At 38.9% G+C, this 25500-nt stretch overlaps 1 protein-coding gene across 2 annotated transcripts; it reads left to right on the forward strand.

Moving 5' to 3' along the window:
• The first annotated feature begins 23 nt into the window (after positions 1 to 23).
• HOOK1 (hook microtubule tethering protein 1) lies at positions 24 to 20744 on the forward strand. Of its 2 annotated transcripts, none has more exons than XM_027748749.2 (22): positions 24 to 152; positions 4097 to 4182; positions 5549 to 5621; positions 5853 to 5903; positions 6394 to 6526; positions 7179 to 7246; positions 8477 to 8539; positions 9228 to 9311; positions 11925 to 12091; positions 12688 to 12828; positions 13969 to 14170; positions 15015 to 15125; positions 15423 to 15510; positions 15594 to 15654; positions 16089 to 16229; positions 16753 to 16840; positions 17299 to 17333; positions 17909 to 17991; positions 18395 to 18495; positions 18844 to 18945; positions 19641 to 19709; positions 19912 to 20744. In XM_027748749.2, the coding sequence occupies exons 1-22, from the start codon at positions 102 to 104 to the stop codon at positions 20068 to 20070; spliced, it is 2157 nt and encodes a 718-aa protein (XP_027604550.1). In that variant the 5' UTR covers positions 24 to 101; the 3' UTR covers positions 20071 to 20744. The 2 variants fall into 2 exon arrangements, with proteins under 2 accessions (XP_027604550.1, XP_039236512.1); XM_039380578.1 differs by lacking the exon at positions 24 to 152 and adding an exon at positions 228 to 3518.
• The last annotated feature ends 4756 nt before the right edge of the window (positions 20745 to 25500 follow it).

A 25500-nucleotide genomic window follows, 5' to 3' on the forward strand; every position in this document is an offset into this window, starting at 1 on the left:
GCAGCCCCGCCCCCGCGCGGCCGCGCGGCCGGAGCGGAGCCGCGACCGGAGCCGCCGAGCGGGGGCGGCCTGAGAGTGAAGGCGTCGGGGCTGCGGCCGCGATGGAGCCAAAACCGGCGGATCCGCTGCTGTGCGACAGCCTCATCCTCTGGGTGAGTGGCGCGGGGGTGCTGCCGCCTCTGGGGAACCCGCGGGGGCAGCGAGGAGGCGCAGCTGGCGGGGGAGAGTTCCACCCGTCTCTTCCATCCCTCCGTCCCCGGCCGAGGGTCGGGCACAGGCGCGGCCGCGGCGGTGGGGCTGCCCGGGACACTGTTCTCAGAGCCCGCAGAAGGTTCCTGCGGCACCCCCGGGGTGTGGATGTGGTGGTTGGAATATCGCCTGGGCCCAGTAGTGGTTCTCCGGCGGTGGCTTCAGTGTGGAAGCTGCTCAGTAATTTATAATAATAGTAATAATAATAAATGCAATTAATTTGAATTGGCGGGCGCAGAAACCTCAGAGCGTTTCACAGCAGCTGGTTAAAGCGTGTATTAGTCAGGCACACCACACCTGGGGGTGGGGTGTTACCTGGGCCAGAAGCACCGGTTTAGAGTTGTGGAATCGTTCAGGTGGGAAAAGGCTTTTAAGGTCATCGAGGACAACCGTGTTTGTTAAACTCATCAATCGTTGCTTCCTCTTTATCTTTCTTTCCAGGCTCCTTCCGTGACCTTGTCTGTAAATCTGGTCTTGCAAGTGCAGTGTTTTTGGTGAGAGTGAGCTCTGCTAAATAGAACTGCTGTGTGACAGCTTGGCAGGGGAGGCCACAATTACCTGTGTGAAGGCTTTCTCTAGAAATAGCAGGTGTTTTGCCTCTGTGAGGTGTAAATCATGGAAGAAGGGAGTGTTTTGGAAGCATTGCGGAAATCTAGGAATGAAACTGGCAAAAGTGGTAGCTACTAGAGTAGGTAGTGTTCTTAATTTCTGCATGGCAGCACAGAAGTTTCGAAGAGTTAAAGTTGGTAATAAATCACTGAAAAACAATTTCCTTCTTTTTCTCCCTTAATTTTCCTTTTAGTGACATTCCAAGGTTTTGTTGGTCTGTAGAATTTTGGTTGTCTTATGCTTACCTCTGTGGACCTGGGTTAATCTTTCTGTTTTGTGCTCTGTAACTTTGTATTTTCCTCTCAGTAGTCATGTAAGAATAATTCCATCATGATTCAGTTGCAAAAGAAATCACTGCATTCCTGAACTCTTTCTTAAAATCCCTAAGTCAGCAGTACTGAACTCCTTTATAATTTTTATAATTCCTGCTTAAAATATTTTAAGCCTAATTCTCATTTGTAGTATCTTCACAGTGCATAGCTGTAATTACATCCTGAATCTTAAAGGGAATGTAAATCTGGCCTTAAGATGAGCTTTGTGTCAATGTAAAGGAACATCCAGCCCTGTGTTCAGGTTTTCTATACAACCCTCAGCAGAGGCATTGTCAGCATGTTCTTAGATTTAACACCCTATTTCTCAGACCTAGTTTACAACTTTATAGAAACTGATTGTTAACACTCTAAGATGTGTTTCAAACATCCTTCACAAGTTGAACTTCAGTGTGAATAATAGGGAAAAATGTGGTGTGGGGAGTGGGAATGAAATGCTGGAGAGAAAAGAGTTCTTTAGCTCTATGGTTCTAAAGGTTTCTCAGTTTGCTTACTCATTAATGTAGCAAGCACATGCTTCTGATTTTCTCCATTCTGTTGCCAGTGTCTATTTTTCTCTTTTTATTTTAGCAAATTCTATATTAGAAAACATGCATTATCCAGAGAAGAAAGAGAATTTGAATAAAAACATTTTGTGTTGGTTTTGCAACCCAGGTGTCATTGAATTATGAAGTTCTGAGGATGTTGCAGAAAAAACAAAATGCAGCTGAACTGAGTTTTGGGGGAAATGGAGGGAAAAGATTAACAGCAGTAGGTGTAGTGATGGAACTGGCATTGTTAGTGATGTTAACTCTGTCCAGTGGCTGAGTTTATTCTATCAATATTATGGGGTTAAGAACGGGAATGTTTATTGCTACTCTAAAATCTATTTGTTTGCTCTGTAATCCCCAGTGTGTAAAATCTGGGTATGAAATGGAGAAATTCAACCCCACATTGTCCAGGTGACATTGAGGGCACACCTTCCCGACGTGGAGAGGATGATTTCCTCTGGGCACTGTGAACACTCATGTTTTCATCTGCAGTTGTTTGGTGGTGGAGCTGCAAAATTAATTTTTCAGCTGTTTATTGTGAGCATAATATCTGTGTACATGAGAGAAAAACACTTGCTTCTCCTGTAGTAGCAGGGTGCATTTGGGCTGGAACTCACAAAATGGTTTTCAGTGTGAGTAGCGTGTCCTTGAAGCTATATTTAGTAAAACTAAAAAAATAGAGCACTGCTACAGCCCTGAAGTCTGTGGCTGCTTCTGCCAACCTCCTTCCCATGCCTGCTGCTTTCGTGGGGTTTGCTAGAACACTAAAAATCCATTTTGAGGAAATGATTGGGCTGGCATGAGGTTTGGAGAACCCGTAATTAATACTTCTACTCTCATATTATTTCTAGGCCCTTATGTGACTTTTAAATATAGAGAGAAACAGACTGTCAGTCCTGCTTTATAATTAATTTTAATTAGCTGTTTCTATTCTGGGAGATTCTGCATAAAGCAGTGTCACCTATCATGGGGTTTTCTAAGGCTTTGCTTACCAGGCCCAGGTGAAATGGTAGTACCTGTGCTTAGCAATTCCCTTGGTTTACAGCAGGGTGTATCCACATGGCAGCATCCCAATCCTGTGCTGTGAATTCTGTGGGTTCTGGGAAGCTCAGCCTTTGACTCGTGGTCGTGCCTGTGTTGGTGTGGAGGCTGCTGGAGTAACAGAAACCAGGGCTGTCAGTCACAGCAGCTTTGGGTTGTGGTGTTCCACTTAATCTTTTATGTAACCTGCAAGGGATTACTGACTTCTCACTTCCCGTAATACAAGATTTTAAACTGCTTTTTCAATCGAAAAACAAATGGAAAAACAGTAAAAACAAATCCTTGCTCTGCATATTTTTCTCTTGGCTTGATTTGGCTGTTTTTGAAGCAAGCAAATATTCAGAGTTGTGGTCACTCTTTATAAACACAGACTGGACAAAAACTGCCTCAAATTCTCACAGCTGGAAACTGCTTTTCCATCACTGTGGTCCAAGTAGCTCCATTTCCCAAACACAAGGTCATTCACCAGTGTGTTCTGAAGAAGCCTGTGTTTGACAGAACATTTGGGAAAGCCCTCTTGCAGATGAAAGGTAATTTAGGACACTGACTTCTTAAACCTCCTACATTTATGATTTCCGCAATGGACAGAGATTATAAGGACCTGTACTTGCTCCAATTCCATTTCATGTACACATCTTTCAGTAGCACTAACAGCAAACTTTCTATTTTGTTCATAGTGGTGAAGAAGGCTCTTATTTTCCTGTGATGAACTGACATGTGTATGGAAATGGCTCTCTCACCTAGAATAGTTAGTTCTGAGGTGATTGATTGGGGAGGAATAAAATATTGCAACTCTAAATATACATCTAATTCTGTCATAATGTTAGATATAAGCTTGGGGATAGCTTAAAAAAAACCCCAAAATATCTAAAATGGAGAAACATTTTTAACACTGAGGTAATCCCATCCTACTTCTATTACTAAGTTCTTGTTGTAAAAGACTGGAATTCTTTTTCTCTGCAAATTTCACACCTTATTCTGATACCATTTTTTATTTAGGTAATTATGGCCAGAACTAAGCACTGCAACATAATTGGAGGGATGGATAAATACAGCTGTAGTTTCCCAAGTTATCATTCCATAATTTGATTTACAATAGAAGGTCTGGCATGAAAAAGCAAAGCGTGGGTGGTTGTACTAACTTTTTAAGCTACTAGTCATAACAGTCACAAGTACTGAGATAATTGGGTTGGCTTAAAACCTGCATAGTTCAAAAAGGATTTTAGCTGCCTCAAGTGAAAAGACGTCTTTAACTTAAAGAGGAAAAGGAAAGTGGTAACTAATTTCCTGTCCTTTTGTCTGCTGAATGAGAAACACAGTGTTTTTTCCCTGTTTTAGCTGCAGACCTTCAATACTGCTGCACCTTGCAGAGATGTTCAGGACCTGACTAATGGGGTTGCCATGGCACAAGTGCTTCACCAGATGTAAGTTGATTCTCCAGTTTGAAGAAGAGGTATTTAATTCCTTGAGGTTTTTGTGTCTGACATATGTAGTTGCTTTTAAAGTAGGCAGAAACTCGGAGTGGGCAGTTTATAGAAGAAGATAGAATATGCCTGTGTATTGCTGTTTTGGTGATGATATAACAGTTGAATAATAACATGATGGAGAAGGTGATAAAAATATATATATAAAAATATATATATAAATATATATGTTTTTATATATATATATGTTTATACTGCAGTATAAAGGATAACTAGGCAAGAATGACATGATCTTTTTCACTTTTCCCATCAACACTTGTTGTTGGCATAAGATAATTAAAGACGAGTCTGCATTACCATCTCCTGCTCAAATTGTAATTTTGGTTATTAAGAAATTACTTAAACACCACCACAAACCCCCACCCCCGTAAGAAAACCCCTCCTGAACTCAGAAGCCCTCCTGTCTGCTTGTGAAGATTTAAAATGTGCTGTGTAAGGACAGAAATCATATTTTTCCTGAAACATGGCAAAAATTGATTTAGGATTTGCTGAGGATTGCTTCCCACGTGTTTGGGGTACTGGATTGCCACAGGCTCTGGGCAGACCTCTGCACAGCCAAGTTGGTTCATGTGCAAGTTGGGATAATAATTGTCCTTTATTAGGTGCTTTGAGACCAGTGAATAAACAGTATGTTGTAAAAGTTAATATGTTGTTAAATATGTTGTGATTGTACTGCTTGGCAGCTTGGTGTGTATAAACACCTCCCACAACAACTCATCTTTATTTATGCTGGCAAAGTGAAAAGGCTTCTGAACCAAACACACAAAAAATACAAAATGCCAGTAGTTCAAACTGTTTTTTCAATAAGTGCCTTTTAGAAATTGTGGTGAATGTTAGAAAGTCCAACCTGCAGGAATAGATACCAAACTTAATATCAGCACTAGTCAAAAAGGGATGTTCCTTTGCATCATTCCGATTGCTTTGTCAGGTATAAAAATTCAGCATGGCAAAGATCTACACATCCTTGTGTTCCAGCTGTTCAGGTATAAAAATTCAGCATGGCAAAGATCTACACATCCTTGTGTTCCAGCTGTTCAGGTATAAAAATTCAGCATGGCAAAGATCTACACATCCTTGTGTTCCAGCTGTTCCCAGCTCAAGCACACATGGGAATTCTCCCAGCCCTGGAAGGTGTCTTAATGCAACCAGCAGGATGGGAATTTCCTGTGACATAAGTTTACCTTGCAATCTCCAGAAATTCATGCCTCATTAGACACTGTAGTTCAACACCTGGTGATTTAATGCTGGGAATTTGCTGTCTTATTTAAGTCTGTGCTTATTGATTAATCATTTAATTTTGTTTCAGAGACGTTGCTTGGTTTGATGCCTCTTGGCTAAATCGCATTAAAGATGATGTTGGTGACAACTGGAGAATAAAGGTATTTAAAACTGAAGACAGTGAAATTTATGAAGTCCTGGGATCTAGCAGTCCAAAACCTACAGAATTAAGATCAGGCTTTCAAGCATATTTTAAATGAACTTGAACTGTCTGTTGATAGTTTTAAGTGCCTTCCAGCATTGTTGCATGGGGATTTTCTGTTGGGATATTTCATCAAAATCAAAAATTTTAATTAAAGCTTGTAACTTTGCCTTTCATGCACAACAATTAGTCCAGTAATCTGAAGAAGATACTGCAAGGAATTATGGACTACTACCATGAGGTATGGATTATTGCCCTCCTTCACCTGGCTTTTTTTTTTGTTGGCAAGTGAATTTATCTTAAGGACTTCTTTGGCAGAAAGTGTATGTTGATTATCTGCTAAGTGGGAGGTCTGAGTGAATATAAAATTAATTTGAGCAGATGTATTTTAAATAAGACTCTTGGAGTATAATCTGGAAACCGTGTCTCTGCCCAGGTAAATGTCATAAGGACTGAGCTGCAGAATCCTGTTGACTTTAGTCTGTGCATTCATGTTTGCTCTTGTCTAGAGAAGCTTTAATCCTTTTGTACACAACAGAACAGACTCAGCAACCCCAGTTTAGGTTTTATGATATTCACTTGGAAGCTGAAAGCCAAGGTACAAATCCTTCTGGATCATTTTCTCTGCATGGCTCACCGAGTCCAGATTTTTTGCGTGATACCAGATTTTCATGTTGTACAAAAGTGGGAGTCTGCTTTATCTCTTAATTATTTTTTTCCATTTTTTTCAGTTCTTGGGTCAACAGATTTCAGAAGAGCTTATTCCAGATTTAAACCAGATATCTGAGAACTCAGATCCCACTGAACTGGGCAGGCTTCTGCAGCTTATTTTAGGTTGTGCAGTCAACTGTGAGAGGAAACAAGGTAGGCACTACCTTAACCTGTTCAACAATCACCAGACTTTGACAAGTGATTGTTAAGGTATAAGAGACATAGAAACTTTTTTCTTATGTGTCAGAAAGTCTCTATTTTTAATATGTTACATTCCTATTCTGAAACTGGAGTTCACTTAAAGGAAAATCTGTGGGAAACTTCTTTGGATAAAACTCAAAACTTTGTTCAAGTAGGTTTAAAAAAACAGTCTAAAGCATTTGAGGATTATTTGTACTTATTAAAATAAGATGTAAAACTTACTATTCAAATGCAAATCTAACAAATTAAATTAAAAACTTACATTGGGAACTGTCTCTTGTTTGTCTGCAGAGTCTCAAAATTGAATTGGCTGTTTTCTCTCCCCATACAAGAGCTAATGCTCCATGCTCTGATGGCATTGCTCCTTACTCTGTTATGCAGAATATTAATTTGTGCAGTTAAGAGTTTATAATCTCTTGTGTTTATACCATATTACTGGATAATAATGTTGTTGGTTAACAGTAGTCCTCTGAACAAAAAGACCTGTTCTGAAGGAGCTTTATAGATAATAGTTTCTTCTGGATCTTTCTGCAAACACTTTATCACATTACTCAAGCTGTTAAGATGAACATGGTCATGAGTCACTGCAAATTGTTTTTCACAGAACACATACAAAATATCATGACCCTTGAAGAGTCTGTTCAGCATGTTGTCATGACAGCCATTCAAGAGGTAGGTAACAGTTCACAGCCTAATGCTGTCAGTTGAGAAGTCCAAATATCTATTTGTTATCTTTGACCTTTGCTTGAATGAAAGAACTTACAGGGAAGACTGTAAGTACTTTCCTAAATTATTTGGGAGGTTCAGGACCAAGAGGCCCCAGATTCCAACCAAGGGGTTTTGATTTTAGTCTCATGTGCCCAAACATACAACAAATGCTTAAGATTTTTCATTCCACACAAGAAATGTGTATAGTTGCCAACCACTGATTATACTGGAGTCAGGTTCTGAAATGTCCCAGTGTTATAGTCTTGGTCCCAGAATTAACCTGATTGTGTCTGTGAGGCTGCATTGTTACGGAAGGACCATTCCAGCTTCTGATTTACAAGCTTGCAGCTACATCTCTTCCATTCCTGTTATAGTGTGCTCTTCCTCCTGTTTTAATTTGGTTTTGGTTGGATCATCTTGGAGATCCAGCTCACGGCTTAGCTCTGCAGTCACTCACATTTGTAAGCTTAAGGACTGAAGCAGAGTGTGGAGAAAGGTGTGGAGAAACTAAATACTGACTTTGAAGAAAAGGTGGTGTGTAACTGCAACCTCATCAAGGTGTGAGTGGAGTTGGTAATAGGCTTTAAAACTCAGATTTAAATCGACTGGATAGTCTTTAGAGGTGCAGGGGTCCTATTGGTAGAAAGAAATCCATAAACCTCTTGATTGTTGTCTTCTGATTAATTAAAATTTCTGAAGAAGGTCTAGAAATAATACAGTAATTCCTGAGTGAAAAATAAAGCCCTGTAATTGTTGACAGATACACTGTGTACCTCTTTGTACTGGAGATCAGTGAGAGCAGTGTTAATGTTCCCATTGTTTGCTTAGTGGCAATTAACGGAGTACAAAGAAGTGTGATGACTGTTAATTTAATTGACTGAAATCCTGTCCTCTGGTTCACTCCATTTTAACTTCAACAGATCACAGATTCATCCAATAAGATATTACTGCTAACTTGATTTTTTTTTTGAGGGAGGGAAGGGAGGGAGAGGTAAAAAATGTAATCTTATTCTAGATTTGTTTAAATCCTTTACCAGTCATGAGGTGGGTTTTATTATTACTGTTAATCTATTTTGACATATTGAAGGAATGCAGAATGATATAGTGGAAAATACAATTGGTACTCTGTAGGCAGTGAATTTACAGATATTTAACCTCTAACTTAACCTTTTTTCCTGTGGCCTCCTCTTGTAGCTCATGAGCAAGGAAGTAACGAGTCCTTCCACCTGTGATGCATCAAGTGAAATGGAACAGCAGGTAACTGCCTAATATTTGTCCCTGTTGTAGATCAAACCTGAACAATAAGCTGGTTTCTTGCCATCCTTTAAGTGAAGTAATGTTGTTTTTCAGTGCTAATTAAGTAAAAAGTTATCTGCTGTTCTATAGCTTCTTAAAAAAAAAAAAATCAGTGCCTGCTATGTCGTCTTACTGGATGGGGTAAAACTGGTCAGTGCAAGAAGAGGTGAGGGTACATCAAGGCTCAGCCATGCCAGGCTGAACACTTCAGGTTATTGTTAAGGGGTCATGGAAAGTCTTGATAACACTACAAGTTACACATAAAATGAAACTTGTCTTTACAAGTAGCTGCTCATAAAGGAGCATCAGTATTTCTATTCTAAGATGAAGGGCAGGCATTTCTTTAACAGGCAGGGATTTTGAAATTGTGATCACGTGAATGCTCCTGTATTTGGTTTTGTTATGCCTTTAGCTCAAGTTGCTGTGTTTGCTGTTTTTCAATAATTTACTTGTTACGTGTGGCAGTCACTTAGGAGACAAGTGAAATGAGCAGGGATCCTGATGTAACAGTGTATATATAGGTTTCTGTGTCAGTGTGTGCACCTGACATACTTCTTAAACAGTTCATATAAGCAGTTAAGTTGTTTTGTAAGCTACAACTGTGAGCACTTTGGATATGGGCCACAGTGATTGTCTTATTTCTTGAAAGCTTAAAAGAGCCTTGGAGGATCTTCAGGAAGCGTTAGCAGAAAAAGAAGAGTTGGCACAAAGATGTCAAGAGCTTGATTTGCAGGTAAGAAACAGCAAGTTGCTTACTTCTTTAATATGTAGTGGTGCTGCTATTAAGATGCAGAAGTGAAGGGCAAAGTGAATTTTGCATTATTTAAATTTCTGTGGGGGAGAATTCTTGTGGGGGAAAAGCAATCATTCTGTACTCCAAAATGCAGTTACTGGGGAATGTTTTCCAATGGAAGTGTAAGCTGAGGTCCTGTGCCAGCTGTTACCTCAGATGGTCTTTGATCTCTTACCTTTGTTTACCTTTAGTAGCAGGTAGTGTTAAAACAATGTTCTCATGGTTGTAAAAATTGCCCTTCTCATTTTTAATCAGTTTCCTCTAGTCTTTTGTACTGTGTCCAAAAAATCCAGTTCATGTAATAACCAGTCATTAGATTTAATCACAGGAAAACGATGCTGTTTGAATAGGAGTTGATGAAAGACTAAATTTTGAAATTTATCTAAAATTTGTTAACTTTTTGTCATGCACAAGTGTAGCATGGAGGATACTTTTGGATAAAATAATGGAAACTAATAGATCCTTGCTGACTTTTTCAAACAACACTAATAATAGACCTATTTTTGTTTTTAATGGATATAGCAGTTAATCAAGTCACTCTTGAGAAAAAGTAGAGAGGATTTTGTAACAATAAAGAGAAATTTGCATTTCAATCAACTTTTTAAAGGAAAAAAAGAATCCATTTGATACTCTTAAGTGTGATTCCTCTTTTATGGCACAATAATCTGAGAATAGAAAGAGTTTTATCTGGCAAGGCACTTCATCTCAAATTTGGCTCTGCACAAAGAGAACATTTGGATTGTATCTTCTTAGAGGAGCCAAAGGGCTGTACTGGCTGTGTGAGCATCTGAAAATGAACACCCACAAAAGCAGAGGCCAGCTTTACGTTTCTCACAGGCAGTGACAATTGAAAAAGTTGAATACTTGTATATGAAGTAGCTCAGAGCTAGTTGCCATGCCCAGGAAGCTATTGTTATAATGGAATTGCTATTTAATTTTCTTTTTTCTTGAGGCAGCAGTAAGGCTTCCTAGTGAGAACAGAGATATAAAACTGAACAGAATCTGCAGAAGTCCCGGGCTTTCACCTGTCTCCCACAAACTTGTCTTTCCAGATTTCTCTATTAATTAATCATAAGTTATGCAAAGCCAGTTGCTCATAACATAGTATGGGACAGGTGAAAGGTGTTTAAGGGAAAGGTACTGCTGAGTATAAACAGAGGAGTTAATGTCACCACACTCTGTAATACTGTGATGTGTGTTTAAAATATCTCTCTATAATCTGTGATGACTTTGACACCACTTCTGTTATGCTGAAATAATAAAAAACTATCAGAAAAGAACTGAGAAAAGATGTAAAACTTGCTCCGAGTTGTGTCATAGTTTGATTTTAAGGTTTTTTTAAGTCTGACATGGGAGATGTCTTAATGTTATTCTTGAAGTCTGAATGTTGCACATGCTTAAGGAGTGGCTGAACCTTAAACAGGAAGTGTTTTGCTGAGCAAGGCTCAGATATGCTCTCTACTCACAGATGTTTCTGTGAATGCAAATAGTAAATTACATCTGGTATTGTAAAAAAGGAGTGAACCCAGAAAGCCAGCACCTAATGAAGTGGTAGATTAACTACTGTTTGATTTTTATATCTGTTTGACTGATAGACTTTAAAATTATGATCACAAACAAATTGTTTCTTAATATTGCATACTCTAGGTTGTATCTATTTTATAATATCATGATATGTTTTTTTAATTTTATTTATTTGAAGCCGTAATATTGACTGACACTTCTCATTTAAACTAATTCTTAATAAATTCACTTGTAAGGTCTCAGTCTTCCTTGATATTTTCCAAGAGTATAAGAAAGGTAGGTTTACTTTCTGATTCAGGAAAACATAACCCAAAAAGCATATTGTCCCTGTTTAAATGCCAGTTGACTAACACATGCTACGTGCTCTTGTGTTTGACAGGACGTTAAAATTAACACAACAGCTTTCACTAGAAAAACTTTAAAGGTTCTACCCTCCTAATCCTTCCCCATTTTATGGCTGTTAATATACTTCCAGTGAAGTGTTGTATCCTCATTTGCTTAGCTGTGAGCACCCAGTATCTGACTGTTGCCCAGTGCATGCTCTCTCTGAAGCTGGCCAGGTTTTCTTTTGCGTGTGTGCTTACGGCGCCTGAAACCGCTTCCGAACCCGCAGCCATTCACTGCTGAGCACGGCAGTCCCTGGGTGTGCTGGCCATGCCATCCTGCTGCTTATTGTCCAGTACAAGCAAGATGGAGAGTAACCTTTGCACCAGTTCTGGAGTTTTTTGTACGGCGTCCGTGGTGTTTTTAATGAAAGTTCCAGTTCCTCTCCATATCACTTTGTGTGCCTTTACTGTGGTTTCAGTTACAAAATATTGTCTTTTTTTTTTTTTAGAAGGACTTTTCCTTTAGTGCTTCATAACTGTCATACACTAAAGCATCTGTATGCTCAAGTGTGCTCTGTAAAACTACATTCTAAAATTTCTAAGCGCTCAGCCTTTTTCATAAACTAATTTGGTGACATCCTGCTGCCTTGCTTGAGTTCTTTGGACAGGTCTTACAGTGTTGATGCTGTTTTATCTGTACTAGGTAGCCGCCCTCCAGGATGAAAAAAACAGCTTGATGTCAGAAAATGAGATTATGAATGACAGACTAGAGCAATTAGACGACTCTCTTGATGATCCAAATACTGTGGTTGCAAAAAAGTATTTCAATGCACAGTTGCAGCTGGAGCAATTGCAAGAAGAAAACTTCAGGTATTAAATTATTTCCTTCAAAAATCCCTCACTTGTCTAATATATCCTGAGAATTTCTGATACTCTTTTGAGATTTTCCATCTCAATTTCTATTGCATTAAAAGCTTTCTAGTGCTGTATAAGCATATTTTAAAGACAGTCCTTATATTTAAAAAGAAAAAGACACTGTTACTTGTAAAAGATATTACTTTGGTAATATACTTTGGTATAGCCCTCTGATACTTCAAAAAAGGAGAGGGAGGACAGAAAATGAATGCTCAAGTGATTGGTGTATAAACAAAACAAACCCCAACCCGCCTAACACCATCATATCTCTTTACTGTACTCTTTTCTTTCACATATTAGTCTTTCTCTCTGTGATACGTAGTGGGGGAAAATCACTTTTCATGTGATCCCTTCATACTGATGTGGCAGATTTGTAGTGAACAATCCATTATGATTTAACAGGTAGACAGTAAAAAGGTCCATGTTTACAATACCATTTTTCTAGTGACTTAACAGTTTTCCTTTGTCTTATTTTTAATAATTCTAGCACTAAATGAGAACTGTATAATAACAAAATTTTCCTAACAGAGTTCCTGTTTTTGATCTGGTAGGCTTGAAGCTGCAAAAGATGATTATCGTGTCCATTGTGAAGATCTAGAAAAACAACTGATTGAACTGCAACATAGAAACAATGAACTGACCTCTCTGGCAGAAGAATCTAGAGCCTTGAAAGATGAAAATGATATTCTTAGGTATGTAGTAGGGGGAGCTCCACATACACACACATTAGGAGGATTTAATGACTAAATCCAAGGCTTTATATTTAACAAGATTTTTTGGAGGTGTTACTTCTGCAGATCTTACCTGGATGAGGTGTTTGACAAAGCAGAGATGAAGTGGAAGCTTTCAGGCAAACCTCTGTTGTTTGACAAGAATAACACATAGAATTAATTAAAGCAGAATTAATGACTACAGAACTTATACTTCTTCATGTGGGATGGAAAGTTGAAGTTCTAAAGTAGAAAAGCATATATACAGCTAGACACAATTTTGGTGTCAGCATTCTAGGCCAGATTTAGGTTAGGGAGATCATTAACAAAATGAAGATGAAATACAAAGTAACCTCTATGAGAATTTAAGGTAACATTCCAGCTTGTGTAAACTGTATAAAATACCAGACCACCCAAGAACTCACACTGTGAAAGCAGGTCTGCTATTCATAAAATATTATCAATAAAACATAAAAGAAAATTGGTTTCAGGGGCTTAACTTACAGTGATTCTTAAGTAATATCTGAAACAAATGTTAACTATAGATTTTTTTTCCAAAATTTTTTGTACCAGTTTTTAATGATATGAGAATGCAGATATTAAACACAAATATTAGAATAATTTGAAATTTATGATTCCAGTATTTTCTTACTGTGTGGATTTTTGTTAGTGATAAGCTGATTAAGTCTTGGTCATATCTGCTAATGACCATTCTCATAGTGCAATTATGTTTTCATTATGTATAATCCCACAATGAGAACACCTGTGTGGTTTTCCTTCCCAGGTACCAGCAGTTTGAGAAGACTATCTAGCACAGGGTGTGGTGCATTTACATTGCACCTCACAGAATTCCCCGGGGGTATTTGACACACTAACCCTTGCTCATACCTCTTGCATACAACTGTCAGTCTTACTCCCACTTAAACCCTGTGCTGATTTCAATTTTTATGAGCAAGTTTATGCTGATTATACATTTAAAAATAAAGCAGTAAGATGTAAGTGCTGCTAAGCGTGTTGCATCTCTCTTTGAAAATAGCTTGAATGCTCATGACAGCAGAATTGGGCTTTTGTAAGCTTTTGAAGAAACATGCTCTCTGTTCTAATTCCTGTTCATACTTTAAGGGCTACTGCAGACAAGGCAAGTAAGCTGGAATCAACTGTGGAAGTGTATCGGAAGAAGCTGCAGGATCTGAACGACTTCCGCAGACAGGTCAAGTCGCTGCAGGAGACCAACATGATGTACATGCACAACACAGTCAGCCTGGAGGATGAGCTGAAGAAAGCCAATGCAGCACGAGCCCAGCTGGAGACCTACAAACGACAGGTGAGGCCACACTTACACTGGATATATTAATTTTTCCTCAGATACTTGGGAACAGCTTAATGTAACAGCCCATGGGCTTAACCTGTGTCATCCCCTTAGAATTTCTTATTTATGAAAACTCTTTCATATGCTACCATTCACTTCTGGGGTTTTCCCCTGTTTGTTAAACTGGGAAGCTTAACTGGCTGCCCTCTCAACTGATGTGAGAGTCCATGGTTTGCGAACTTTTCTTTTTTACTGTCTTCTGGGAGAGGTTGCTCAGCTATTACTGAGGTCACTTGTAAGGAATCACAGAATCACAGAATGGTTTGGGTTGGAAGGGGCCTTCAAGATCATCTTGTTCCAACCCCCTGCCATAGGCAGGGACACTTTCCACTAGACCAAGTTGCTCCAAGCCCCATCCAACCTGGCCTTGAACATTTCCAGGGATGGAGAAGCCACAGCTTCCCTGGGCAACCCTCACAGGAAAGGGCCTCACCACCCTCACAGGAAAGAATTTCATATATCTAACCTAAATTTTCTCTCTTTACAATCTGAACCCATTCACCCTTGTCCTGTCACTACATGCTTGTATTCTTATATTTCTTCATGGAAATGTATTTTAAACTGTAGTTTTATTTTAATTTCAGTAGTAATTAAAAGAGAGAGTTAAATATAAAAAAAACCCCAAACCAACCAACTAACAAAAAAAACCCCAAAGCACACAGGCTCCTGTCCCATCTTCCCTCTCATAAGCTTGAGGGACTAGCTTTTTTATTTTAGCTGAACTGGACAGGAGTGACTGTTTTAATATAGCTTTCAGAAGTAGCATCTTGCAATATTCATACACTGTTTTTCTGAAAAGGTCCAAGAGCTTCATAACAAACTGTCTGAAGAATCCAAAAGAGCTGATAAGCTGGCATTTGAAATGAAGAGACTTGAAGAAAAACATGAAGCTTTAATCAAAGAAAAAGAGGTAAGTCTCTCTAAGGGAGTTTATTTGAGCACCTAATGTCTCTCTTAAATGCTCTACTGGAGGAAAATCTTCCTGGAATTAGTTATCTTCATAAAAACTGTGTGTGTGTGTGTGTGTGTGTGTGTGTGTGTATACACATATAATAAAGAATCATGGAATCATCCAGGTTGGAAAAGACCTCCAAGATCATCAAGTCCAACCTGAAAAGTGCATGTGTCAATATTAGTTCTACTTATTGTTATTTGCTCTTAAAATGGAGCAGTTTGACTTAACTCCACCTCAAATCTGTCTTGTTAGAGACTGATAGTGCAGTGTGATGCATTAAAAGAAACAAATGAAGAGCTCCGGTGTTCACAGATGCAGCAGGATCACCTGAGTCAAACAGGTATTGCTGTACCTTCAGAGGCTTTTTTATTTGTATTAGAGATTTCTTTGAGTGTGTTAATTAAACTTCCCATGTGATTTCAGGTGGCTCTCGTGTTAAAAGCCATGAGAATCTTGCTGCTGAAATTCTGCCAGTGGAATACAGGTGAGACCAAAAGGTAGAGGTTGTTTTGGGATGTTCATGGGTGGGGCTTGTCGCTGTCTCCAGGAAGGATCATGACTCTGTATCCCAACTCCTGCTTTGCCTCCATGATGCTTATTCAGACCACCATGTAGCCGTTAATTATTATTTTCCTATACTACAATTAATTTTTCTTAAAAACATATCAGATTGATGTAAATAAATCTGGGTTTGGAGTGACAACTTAAAACTTTGTTCATATCTCTTACAATTTGCAAACATCACAATATTTAAAGTTACCTTTTAATAAAAAATTGCAGTGTTACCCCAATTATATCATTAAGCAGAACTTGATTTACTCACACTTTAAGGCTGGGAGAGCGAACAGGAATATTACTTCTTCCTCTTCGTCACCTTCTTAATTAACAGGGACTTTTTTTGGGGTTTTTTTGATTCAGAGAAATGTTTATTCGGCTGCAGCATGAAAATAAGATGCTCCTGTTGAAACAGGAAGGGTCAGAAAATGAGCGTATTGCAGAGCTCCAGGAACAGCTGGAGCAGAAGCACCGGACAGTGAACGAACTGGAAACTGAGAAAAGGTGAAACTACATCTTAAAACACAGCAAAAAGTGATTTCTGGAATTTGAGAGTGGCCTTGTGGCCTGTATCTGTAGTGTAGCACCGTGTAGGAAGCCAAGTACCTTTTCTTTCACCAGTGTAACCATAAATGAGACCTTGCTTTTAGGACACTTTTCTTAGTTCTGAGTGATTCTTGAGAGTAGACCAAGAGTAGATATAAACTCTATTTCTAGAACTTCAAACTGCTAGACCATGGGATATGGTCTGAATTTCTCTATCAGTTAATGCTGAAAGCAGTTCATTAGAATATGAGAGTTTTTGGTAGTTAAGGTTTCTCAAAACTTAAAACGATTCATTATAAAATGTTGACTAAAGCTCCATGTGCTTGTTTCAGCAGAAGTTCAAGTGAAAACTAAAAATCAGTTTCTTTGTGGCTTAAGTCCTCCTGGATCTACCTCTGAAAAACTGTTATCCAGACATGAAGCAGAAAAATTTGTTTCTGATCTATACAGATGACCAATAACTGTCTTTTCTTCCTAAAAGGCTGAATGAAGAGCGTATTGGGGGATTACAGCAGCAGATTGAAGATCTGCAAAAGACTTTGCAGGAGCAGGGATCTAAGACTGAAGGAGTAAGTAGAAGTTCAGGCTTCTTGGCCTTGAACACATACCAGTTTTGTTTTAAGTCCTTCAGTGTAACATCAAGCCCTTTGTTTAGATGTGCAGCTTATTTTTCAATGTGTCTGAAAAACACACTACACCAACTGTATTTCAATTGAAAAGCTCATGTTTTATGTGATTCCTTTCCTCCACCTTCTTTAAGGAACTGTAACTCTTCTACCTTCTACATTTAGTTTTATCAGTCAATAGTGGTATAACGAGAGGAAGAGCTTTAAAGAAAAGGATGTGGAATTGATTTCTGTGCAATGCAAAAAAATATGAATGTAGTTACAAAAATGCAGTTTCCTTAGCACAAGTAAGTCAAAGCAAATAAATACTAAGTATTCTTGGCTGATTTGTAAGAGCACTTTAAAGTTGCTTGGAATGAAACACTGAAATATAACTGAATTTTAACTCTTCCCTTTCATAGTCCAGCAACCTGAAGCAGAAGTTGGCAGCACACATGTAAGTAAGGCACATGCATCCACAACAGCTTATTTATGCTAAATACAGCACAGAAACTGCTTAAATCTTTGCAGGGATGTCTTGTCTTTCTAAGCCACTGATTTGGGAATCCTGCATAAAGTGAGTAAAGTATTGGTGTTCTGGTTTTGTCTACTCTGATCATGATGATCTGGTAATACTAGTACCACTTAACTGTCTTAACCACCACTAGCATTTTAAGTGTTCTGATTCTACAACAGACTGCTAAAAGCATCACTGTTACTGGGCTCAAAACATATTCCATTCTTCTGGAATACTTCCATCCTCTCAGCAGATGTACTTCCTGCTAAGGAGCTGCTGGAGGGGTTTAATTGTTCATTTTTTCCTAGTTTTAGGTAAATGAGACTCAGTTCAGGAGTCACAACTTTTATGGTTCTTCAAAAACACATACTGATATTTCTGTTTAAACTCAGAAGAATTGCCAGAGCTTAAAATAGTTATTTAAGCACTTCTGCCATCAAGTTTCAGCTTCCAGCTCTTAAAACTGCAAGGAATTATTTGTGAGCTTAAGCCTTAGTCCAACCTTTCATTCATAGGGAAAAGCTGAACGAAGTTCATGATGAGTTACAGAAGAAAGAGGCTGATCTTGCAGAGCTCCAGCCTGATGACAGTCAGAACCGTAAGTTGTTTTGTGTGGGATTTTTGGGCTTTTGGCTTTCTTTTTTTTTTTTTTTAATAAGTTAAGTGTCTTCTGAAATGATTCCCGTAGCCAGTGGACTATGGGATACTTGTCTGGATAGGGGTTTCTGCTACAGCTTAACTTTAAACATGAAATGGGGTGTATGGAGGGAATTTTTTTTGTGCCTGCTGGTGGGCAGGGAGAGGATCCTGTTGCACAGCACTCTGCCAAATGGGAATTCAGGGTCAGGTGGGACAACTGAGACAAAAATCATAACTTAGAGAACTCTGTAGTAGCCAGAAGGTTTATTTTGAGAGTGTTGAAATCAAGGGAACTCAGAAGCCTTGAAAGTACCACATCTGTTTTTATTTTGTATGTCTTTGTTGGTAATTTCTGTAAACAGCCCAGAAGATTGGAGAGCTGGAAGCAGCTTTACGAAAAAAAGATGAGGATATGAAAGCAATGGAAGAAAGATATAAAATGTACCTTGAGAAAGCAAGAAATGTAAGTGGCTTATTTCTGAACATACACATTCCTCCCTCATAAATTGTTAAACAGATTGATTTGAATGTGTGTGTCCCCACCTCCCAATTAAAAATGGCATTCTTAATCAAATTGCTCAACTGCAGTCAGTTAAGTGTATGAGAGAATGGGGTTTATACTAAACATGAGGTACATTGATAATTCCTTTGTACCCTTTGGTCTCTGTTAACAGTGTAACAGCCTAATTTTCATCATAATTCCCTGAGCAGTGCCCAGACTGTTTCCATATTCCTTCTCTGAGCAGATGAGGTGCAGAGCTGTTGAGAATCAAACCTGACTTGTTATGCTCTTGTTTTTTGCCTTATCCAGGTGATAAAAACCTTAGACCCCAAGCTAAATCCAGCATCAGCAGAAATTATGTTGCTCAGAAAACAGATACTGGAGAAAGACAAAAAAATTGAAGCACTAGAGGTAAAAATTTTACATATATTTAGTAACAACTTGTAATGTGTTCTGTCCTGATATTAGACAGTCAAGATACTGTTTCCTAATGATTCAGTAATGATTCAGGATTTCAGCTTGGCTGAAATTCTGAAAGGATTGTTGACGGTAGTCCAAATATCAAAAAAAATGGAGAAATGCATTCAGTTTTACAGCAATATTGATGGGTCTAGTTAAATAGTTACCTGGACAAATACAGAATTTCTCAACACAGATGAGTAGGCTGATAGGTCTAACTATATATATGCTGTGGCCTCAGATTGCTTTTATGCAAGATGTTCTAAGTATATTATATAATAGCAGTTCAGTAACACAATAAGAATAGTCAGCTGCTGGAAGTACATTCTTGTCTTTTCAGTTGGAAAGATTACTGAATTATTTATAGACTTTCTGATACACCCCACACAAACCCTCAGAGTATATTTCTGAGTTGTTTCTGTGTTTTTAACTGCAACTTTTATGAAGTTTAGCCTCTTTGAAGTAGTCTGATAATTTATCTCTCAGTCTTTAATGGAAGTATCTTTATTTATACTTCTAAGCTTTCTAGTTATTTTGCATATTGAAGCATTTCTGCTGCCTCTGTTTCACTCTATGGGCTGCCATAAGTTTATGCAGATAAAATTTGTGTTTTAATTGAGCTTATCTTCCCTCTTGTCTCCTTGTAGAATGAATACAAACTGGCTAAGCTACGTGATTATGAGGAAAAGCTAATTGTAACTGCGTGGTATAACAAGGTGGGTCAAAAATTCATTTGTTGGTGTATCAGAAAAACATATTTTGCTAAATGCGACAGTTACATTTCAGTTAATCTAAGAAATCCAGTAAAAGAATTTCTGTGTGCATACTAAATAAGGATGAGCTTTGTGTATGAAAGATGGCAGGGCTTTTTTCTTCCGTTTTTGCTATTATTTAAGTTGTTGTTTAACTGTTTTGCAGAGCCTGACTCTGCAGAAGCTGGGTATGGAAGCAAGGCTGGTTGGCAGCAGTGGTGCCTGCAAAGATGGGCCTGGACGCTCCTTCCTGGCTCAGCAACGTCACGTCACCACCAGCAGGAGGAATCTCACTGTTAAAGTACCAGGGGCAACATCTGATTAAACCACAAGGACCATGAGGAAAACTTACCTGCTAAAGTGTCCTTAAATGTTTTATAGCTTCCACTTTACTTGAGGAAAGAGGAGGTTAGAACTGGGCAGCTGCAAATTCAACATCAGAACTATCAAGGAGTGATTAATTTCACCAGTGGTGTGTGTAGAAGGTAGCACGTAGTTTTCCAAGTAGATTTGATAACTGCAGTACCTATTTACAAGCACAACGTAAAAGATTTATATTTGCCTTCAGATTATATTGTAAATATGAAATTTGGCACTATATATTTAAAACTTTATTTAATGGGTTTGGGCTAGAAAGTTGACTTTTATAATGGGAAGATGTTATGCAAAAATTTACTTCAGGAAACTGGCAATATTGGGCATTTTTGCTGGGCTCTTCTAAAAATAGATTTAAAAGATTGGTACCATGTTTTAAAATAATACAGGTTTTTTTAGAAAGAAAGTACAGTTTTAAATGCAAGAAAATACTTGCATTTATAGAAAAAGAAAATAAAGGTATAGTACCAGTACAGAAGACGGGATTTGTTTCGTAAGAAGCAGAATTACTCAGTTTAGTTAAAAAAAAAAGCTTAAGTTTGTGCATATACACACTAAAGAAAACATGTCTTTAAGATGCTGAATTCACTTAAGCCAAAAAAGCTTGTCTTTTCCTGTGTAAGAGAAAGCTATAATAATAATTCAAAAGTCTGGGCTGTATTTTAAAGTCTGGCATATTCATATGCTGCATTTATTTGCAGAAGGGGAATTAGGTGGGAAGGAGCCCCATTTATTTCAACCTATTTATACAACCCTGTGCATGGAAATTAATTTTTCTTTTTTAAATGTAGTTTTCACTTCAGTTATTCTCAACTGAGTACTAGGCAGAGAAATGAAAGATGGCTTTGACAGTTGTTGGCAGTGAGAGAAGTGCATAAACTATAATAGTGTGATAGAAGATTGAAAAAGGGATTGATATCTGAAATTTGTGTGCAGGAAGTTGCTGTCTTTCACAGAATTTGTCACTTTATTTTCCAAATGTCTTATTTTTGTTTTGAATTGTATTTTTAGGAAACCTGTCAATGTCTGTTCTTCTTTGCAGACTGTCTAGAACAAATTCATTATGCCAGTAGTTAAATGAAATAAAATTGCAGCAGCCTGTAAAATAAAATGAATACACTTAAACTAAGTATTTGAGGATGATGTACTAGAGCATCATCTAATACAAAACTCAACCACATTTGTGAATGAAAACACACCTGTCTCACCATATTTGATTTGAGAGCAGAATTCAGCTTTGCAGAATTTAAGTCTTGAATTATGAAATTTGGGTAGTCTTTCATTTTACATGCCTCTCACTGTGGCTTGTCATTTGATTTCTAAAGGCAAGTATTAATTTCTAATACTTAAGGTTGCTTCTTAGTTGTGGTGGTTGTTTTACAGTGCTGTACATTTAGGCATTCAACAGATTTCCTCCTTCAAAAAGCACTGTTTAAAAGCCAGTCTCATGCTATATATGTTGTGAGAGCAGAGAACGTGCCAGACAAGTGGCTGTTGGAGAGTTTTGTCTGTCTGGTGCTGTTCTTTGGGACTCTATGCTTGGACTACCTCTTGGGTTTTGAGGTCTTTTATTGCTGCAGTGATATTAGTGGAGTTTGTGTTTTTAAGATACAGTTGCTTGTTCACTCTGCTGGTAGTGTGGGAGATGGTGGTGAGCAGTGGAGCAGGAGATTCAGTCTTAGCAAGATGCTTACATTCCTAAAGCCTGGTCTGTGGTGTGGTGTAGTGAAATGTGAAGCTGTCACTGATGATGTTGAGTGGGTCTCTTAACCCTCGTTCTTTGCAGCATGGAAACTTTCATGGACGTCCCTCAAATACTCATCTAGTTTGTAGGCTTGATGCATTTGTTGTACTTCTCACAGTAGTAGAGCTGTGTCAGTCAGTGTCTGTCAGGTGCTGAATAGTGACAAACTTGGAGCAAATGTCTTTGACTTGCACTTCTCAAAACTGCAGACCCTGGGACCAAAAATAAGCAAGAACCTCCTTATCATTTAATTGGAAGTTTGTCTTCTAACTAGTGATGGAAGGATTTCAATCCCAAACTACAGGCAGGGATCAGCCTTTTTCAGGGCACACTTGTCCCCATAGTCTCGTTGGGGTTGCCAAAAATTAATCAGGTTTTCAGATATTGAATAAAATGTTGCTTATTTGGGACTTTTCCAAACTGTTAGAAGTTAAGCCTGTGAATATAACTTAAGGGTTTCTTTAGGATTGAGAACCTGTTTAAGAGCAGCTGTTCTACAACTGGTAAAACTTGGGTTATGTCCTATTAATGAGGAACTGATCTTTAGAAATAAATATTGGATTATAAGCCATGGTGGTGTGTTCACTTCAGCTCCTCTGGCTGTGCAGGAAGGACCATTAGATGAGTATAATTTTAATGTTTGCTTCATTCATGTCAAACAGAAAAGCTACTAATACCATTGCGTTTTACAGCCCAGTTGTATCCAACATGTAGCAGCAGAGCTCTGTCAATAGGTGTCCTTTTATGCACCACTGCTGAGGCAGGACAAAGAAAGAGGCCACTGTCTCTGCTGCAAGATGAATTCATACCATCCCATCAGCACAGTTAGGAACACATCCAAATATGAGGTGAAATCACTGAATACTGGTGAAGTTAAACAGGATTATTAGTAATTTAGCCAGTTTCCAGTAAAACGGGTAATACAGATCCAAAGAAACAACAAATATGTTCTGATTGACATATCATTTGTTAATTATTTTTTATATAAGATTACTATGGAAGAGAAGTTTTATAGCAATAATACAAATTCTGGACTAGTGAGTTCTTTTACTCAAGATGGGTCAGGCAGCAGTTTTGAGAAGATTCTTTTGCAACAACTTTATTATAGTGGATTAAGAAACATTCACTGAAAATAAAATTTTCACCTGATTTTTTGGTTCATTAAAAATATATATATATGGGTATTTTATTTTATATGATATACAATTACTTGGAAATAAGTAATATAAGCAATACTGATGTTCTATTTAGGTAGCCATAAATAGATTAGAAATTAGAAAATAAAAACAATTGTTTAAGAGTTGGTAATGTCTAGTACAGTAATTTTCTTACATGTTTCTTTTTTTCCTTCCCCTAATGCTAGACTTAAAGTTTTCGGTGTATCGGTGTCTACATCTTCTGTTTAAAACAAATGTAAACACTGTGTTGCATAGAACTTGAAAATTGCACTAATTTTTAAACTTTTGGTTTTATTTTTTTCTTTGGAAAGAGTTCTTTTATATTCACATAAAGATTTTTAAAATTAATTCTTTGTTGTCTTTATTCCAAGAAATGAGTTTAATGGTCCCTAGTTGATGTAAGCATCTGTATTTCTGGGCAACATGTGACCTGGATCAGCATGTTGATAACACTTATACCACCTAAATGTCATGTGCTGGGATGTGTAACGTGTGTATAATGAGGGTATGGATGTAATGAGTTGTGCTACCTTTCCCTCCTCTTCTCAGTTCTTTCCTGCTCATATTTCTGCTCCCACCCAAAGCTGGTTCCCTCTGCTCAACCTGCAGTCAGTCATCTCAGAGCTGGGCAAGGGACTTTGGGAGGTGAAAAGCCTAAACCCTACTACAGATAAACTGTCAGGTGACTTCAGGAATTGCTTACAGCTACTGAAGGAGGGGAGAGTATCTGCCTGTTGTCAGCCCCACCTGAGAGGACACAGAACAGGTACCTCTCTAAATCACTGTTTGCTGTTATTTGGAACAGAAAGCTGACTGCCCTCTGCAGCCTGCTTTGCAAGTGATTTAAGTACTCCACTGTTAGTCTCACTGTAAGCTTTCTTGTTCCCTGAGCTCCAACCCAGAAGTGATGCTGGGGAAGATCAGGCAGCCTTCAGCCTTGCAGAGGGAAGACCTGAGGATGAGGACCTGTGATGCCTCAGTGTGGAAGGGCCTTTGCACTGGCAGAAATCCTGGTGAGCATGAGGTGAACAACCACATACAGAAGAACTGTTTTTTCTGCTTTCTGAGACTAGATGTAAAGGCAATTTCAGACACTGAAGAAAAAAATGTGCAGGTGTGTGTCTGAGGGAGAAAGGAAGAGAGGAGGCACTCAGCTGTGCAGGAAGCCTGAGCCGAGCTGTGCTCAGCCCTGACCCTGTTTACTTACGCCTTTTCTGGTAACTCCTGAAGAGCCAAGCACTGCAGTGGGAGGTTTGTATGTTTGTGAGAGGGGGGCCCTGGAGGAGAGGTGCAGGAATAAAGCCCGGAGTGCAAAGACAAGGAGTTGAGGTAACCGTGTGTGGGAGATGGTTTTGGTGGAGAGGGCAAAATATTCAAGAAGCCTGTGAGATGTGTTTTTCTCTCAAAGTACAACAGAGGCCTGGGGAGGAAGCTTTTGGATATAGCAGCAGCTTGGGAAAGGAAATGGGAATCTGAGCCAAGCATTAGGGAAACAAAAGTACCACAAAACAGTCAAATAACACGTGCGAACTGAGAGTGCTTTGAAAGTAATGCTGCACACAGCAGACACCTGTCACTGCTCCCCCTTTCCCAGTTCCCAGTCAATTCCAGGCACGCAGCCTACCTCCAACCTTCCCCTTCTGCTTCTCCCAAGAAAGGAAAAGAAAGGATGTAAGGTCTAGAAAGTCAAATAGACTGTCTTGTTTCTGCTGTCGAGGAAAGGTGTGGGAGCCCTGTGGCAGCAGCAGGTGGGAGGGCAGCTGGCACAGGGAGAGGAGGTGTTGGGAGCTGGGGTTGGGAATGACCAGGTTCTCACTAGAACTGGGATGAGACAAGTCTCCTGCACTATATAAATGGATTGGTTTGGGTCCCACCATGTGTTATCGCATCTCCCCCTTATGGATCTGCAAAACAGCTTTGAGTGCCAGAAACAGCATCTTACTCCAACCTCTTGCTTTCACCTGGCACAGAACCTCCCCACCAAGCCCTGTGCTTGATGGAGCCTTGCCAGAAGCTGTGTTCACTTGGGAGAAATTTGCTTCCTCTAGGAATACGTGAACAGTACTCCAGGGAAAAAAATTAAGAGGAAAAGATTGCTTTCTCCCCATTTCCTCAGCAGGTGAGCAGGAACTGGAGTGTGTGTTACTGGTGCTGTGCTACTTTCCTGCCAGGCAGCCCTGGTCCCGCTCCCAGGAGCTGCAGCTTCTCATGCCTGGAGGCCTCACCAGGATACTGTGGTGCAGCCATCACCCAGTCAATGCTTTTACTGGTGTTAACCATCAGTTGTGAATCTTGGGACTGTTTCACCTTGCATGTGATTGTTTAAAATAGTAATTTATTGCTGGTGTTTTCCAAGGGACCCTCTTTCTCATTAGAATCTTGAGTGCATCATGTGTTGCTGGAGCTCACCCCTCTGCCCCTGGACACACCAGCCACTCAGTGATGCTGGGCAGGTAAA

Source organism: Pipra filicauda, unplaced genomic scaffold, assembly GCF_003945595.2.
Source record: "Pipra filicauda isolate LSUMZ 115617 unplaced genomic scaffold, ASM394559v2 scaffold19_size4547281_pilon, whole genome shotgun sequence".
NCBI classification, from domain to species: Eukaryota; Metazoa; Chordata; class Aves; order Passeriformes; family Pipridae; genus Pipra; species Pipra filicauda.

What these genes read in the sequence shown, in the direction of transcription:
- HOOK1 (XM_027748749.2), top strand. Translation starts at nt 102, where the DNA reads ATGGAGCCAAAACCGGCGGATCCGCTGCTGTGCGACAGCCTCATCCTC. An exon ending in GCGACAGCCTCATCCTCTGG is followed by an intron (nt 153 to 4,096) that starts GTGAGTGGCGCG and finishes TCCCTGTTTTAG; the next exon opens with CTGCAGACCTTCAATACTGC. An exon ending in CAGAAGTTGGCAGCACACAT is followed by an intron (nt 17,334 to 17,908) that starts GTAAGTAAGGCA and finishes TTTCATTCATAG; the next exon opens with GGAAAAGCTGAACGAAGTTC.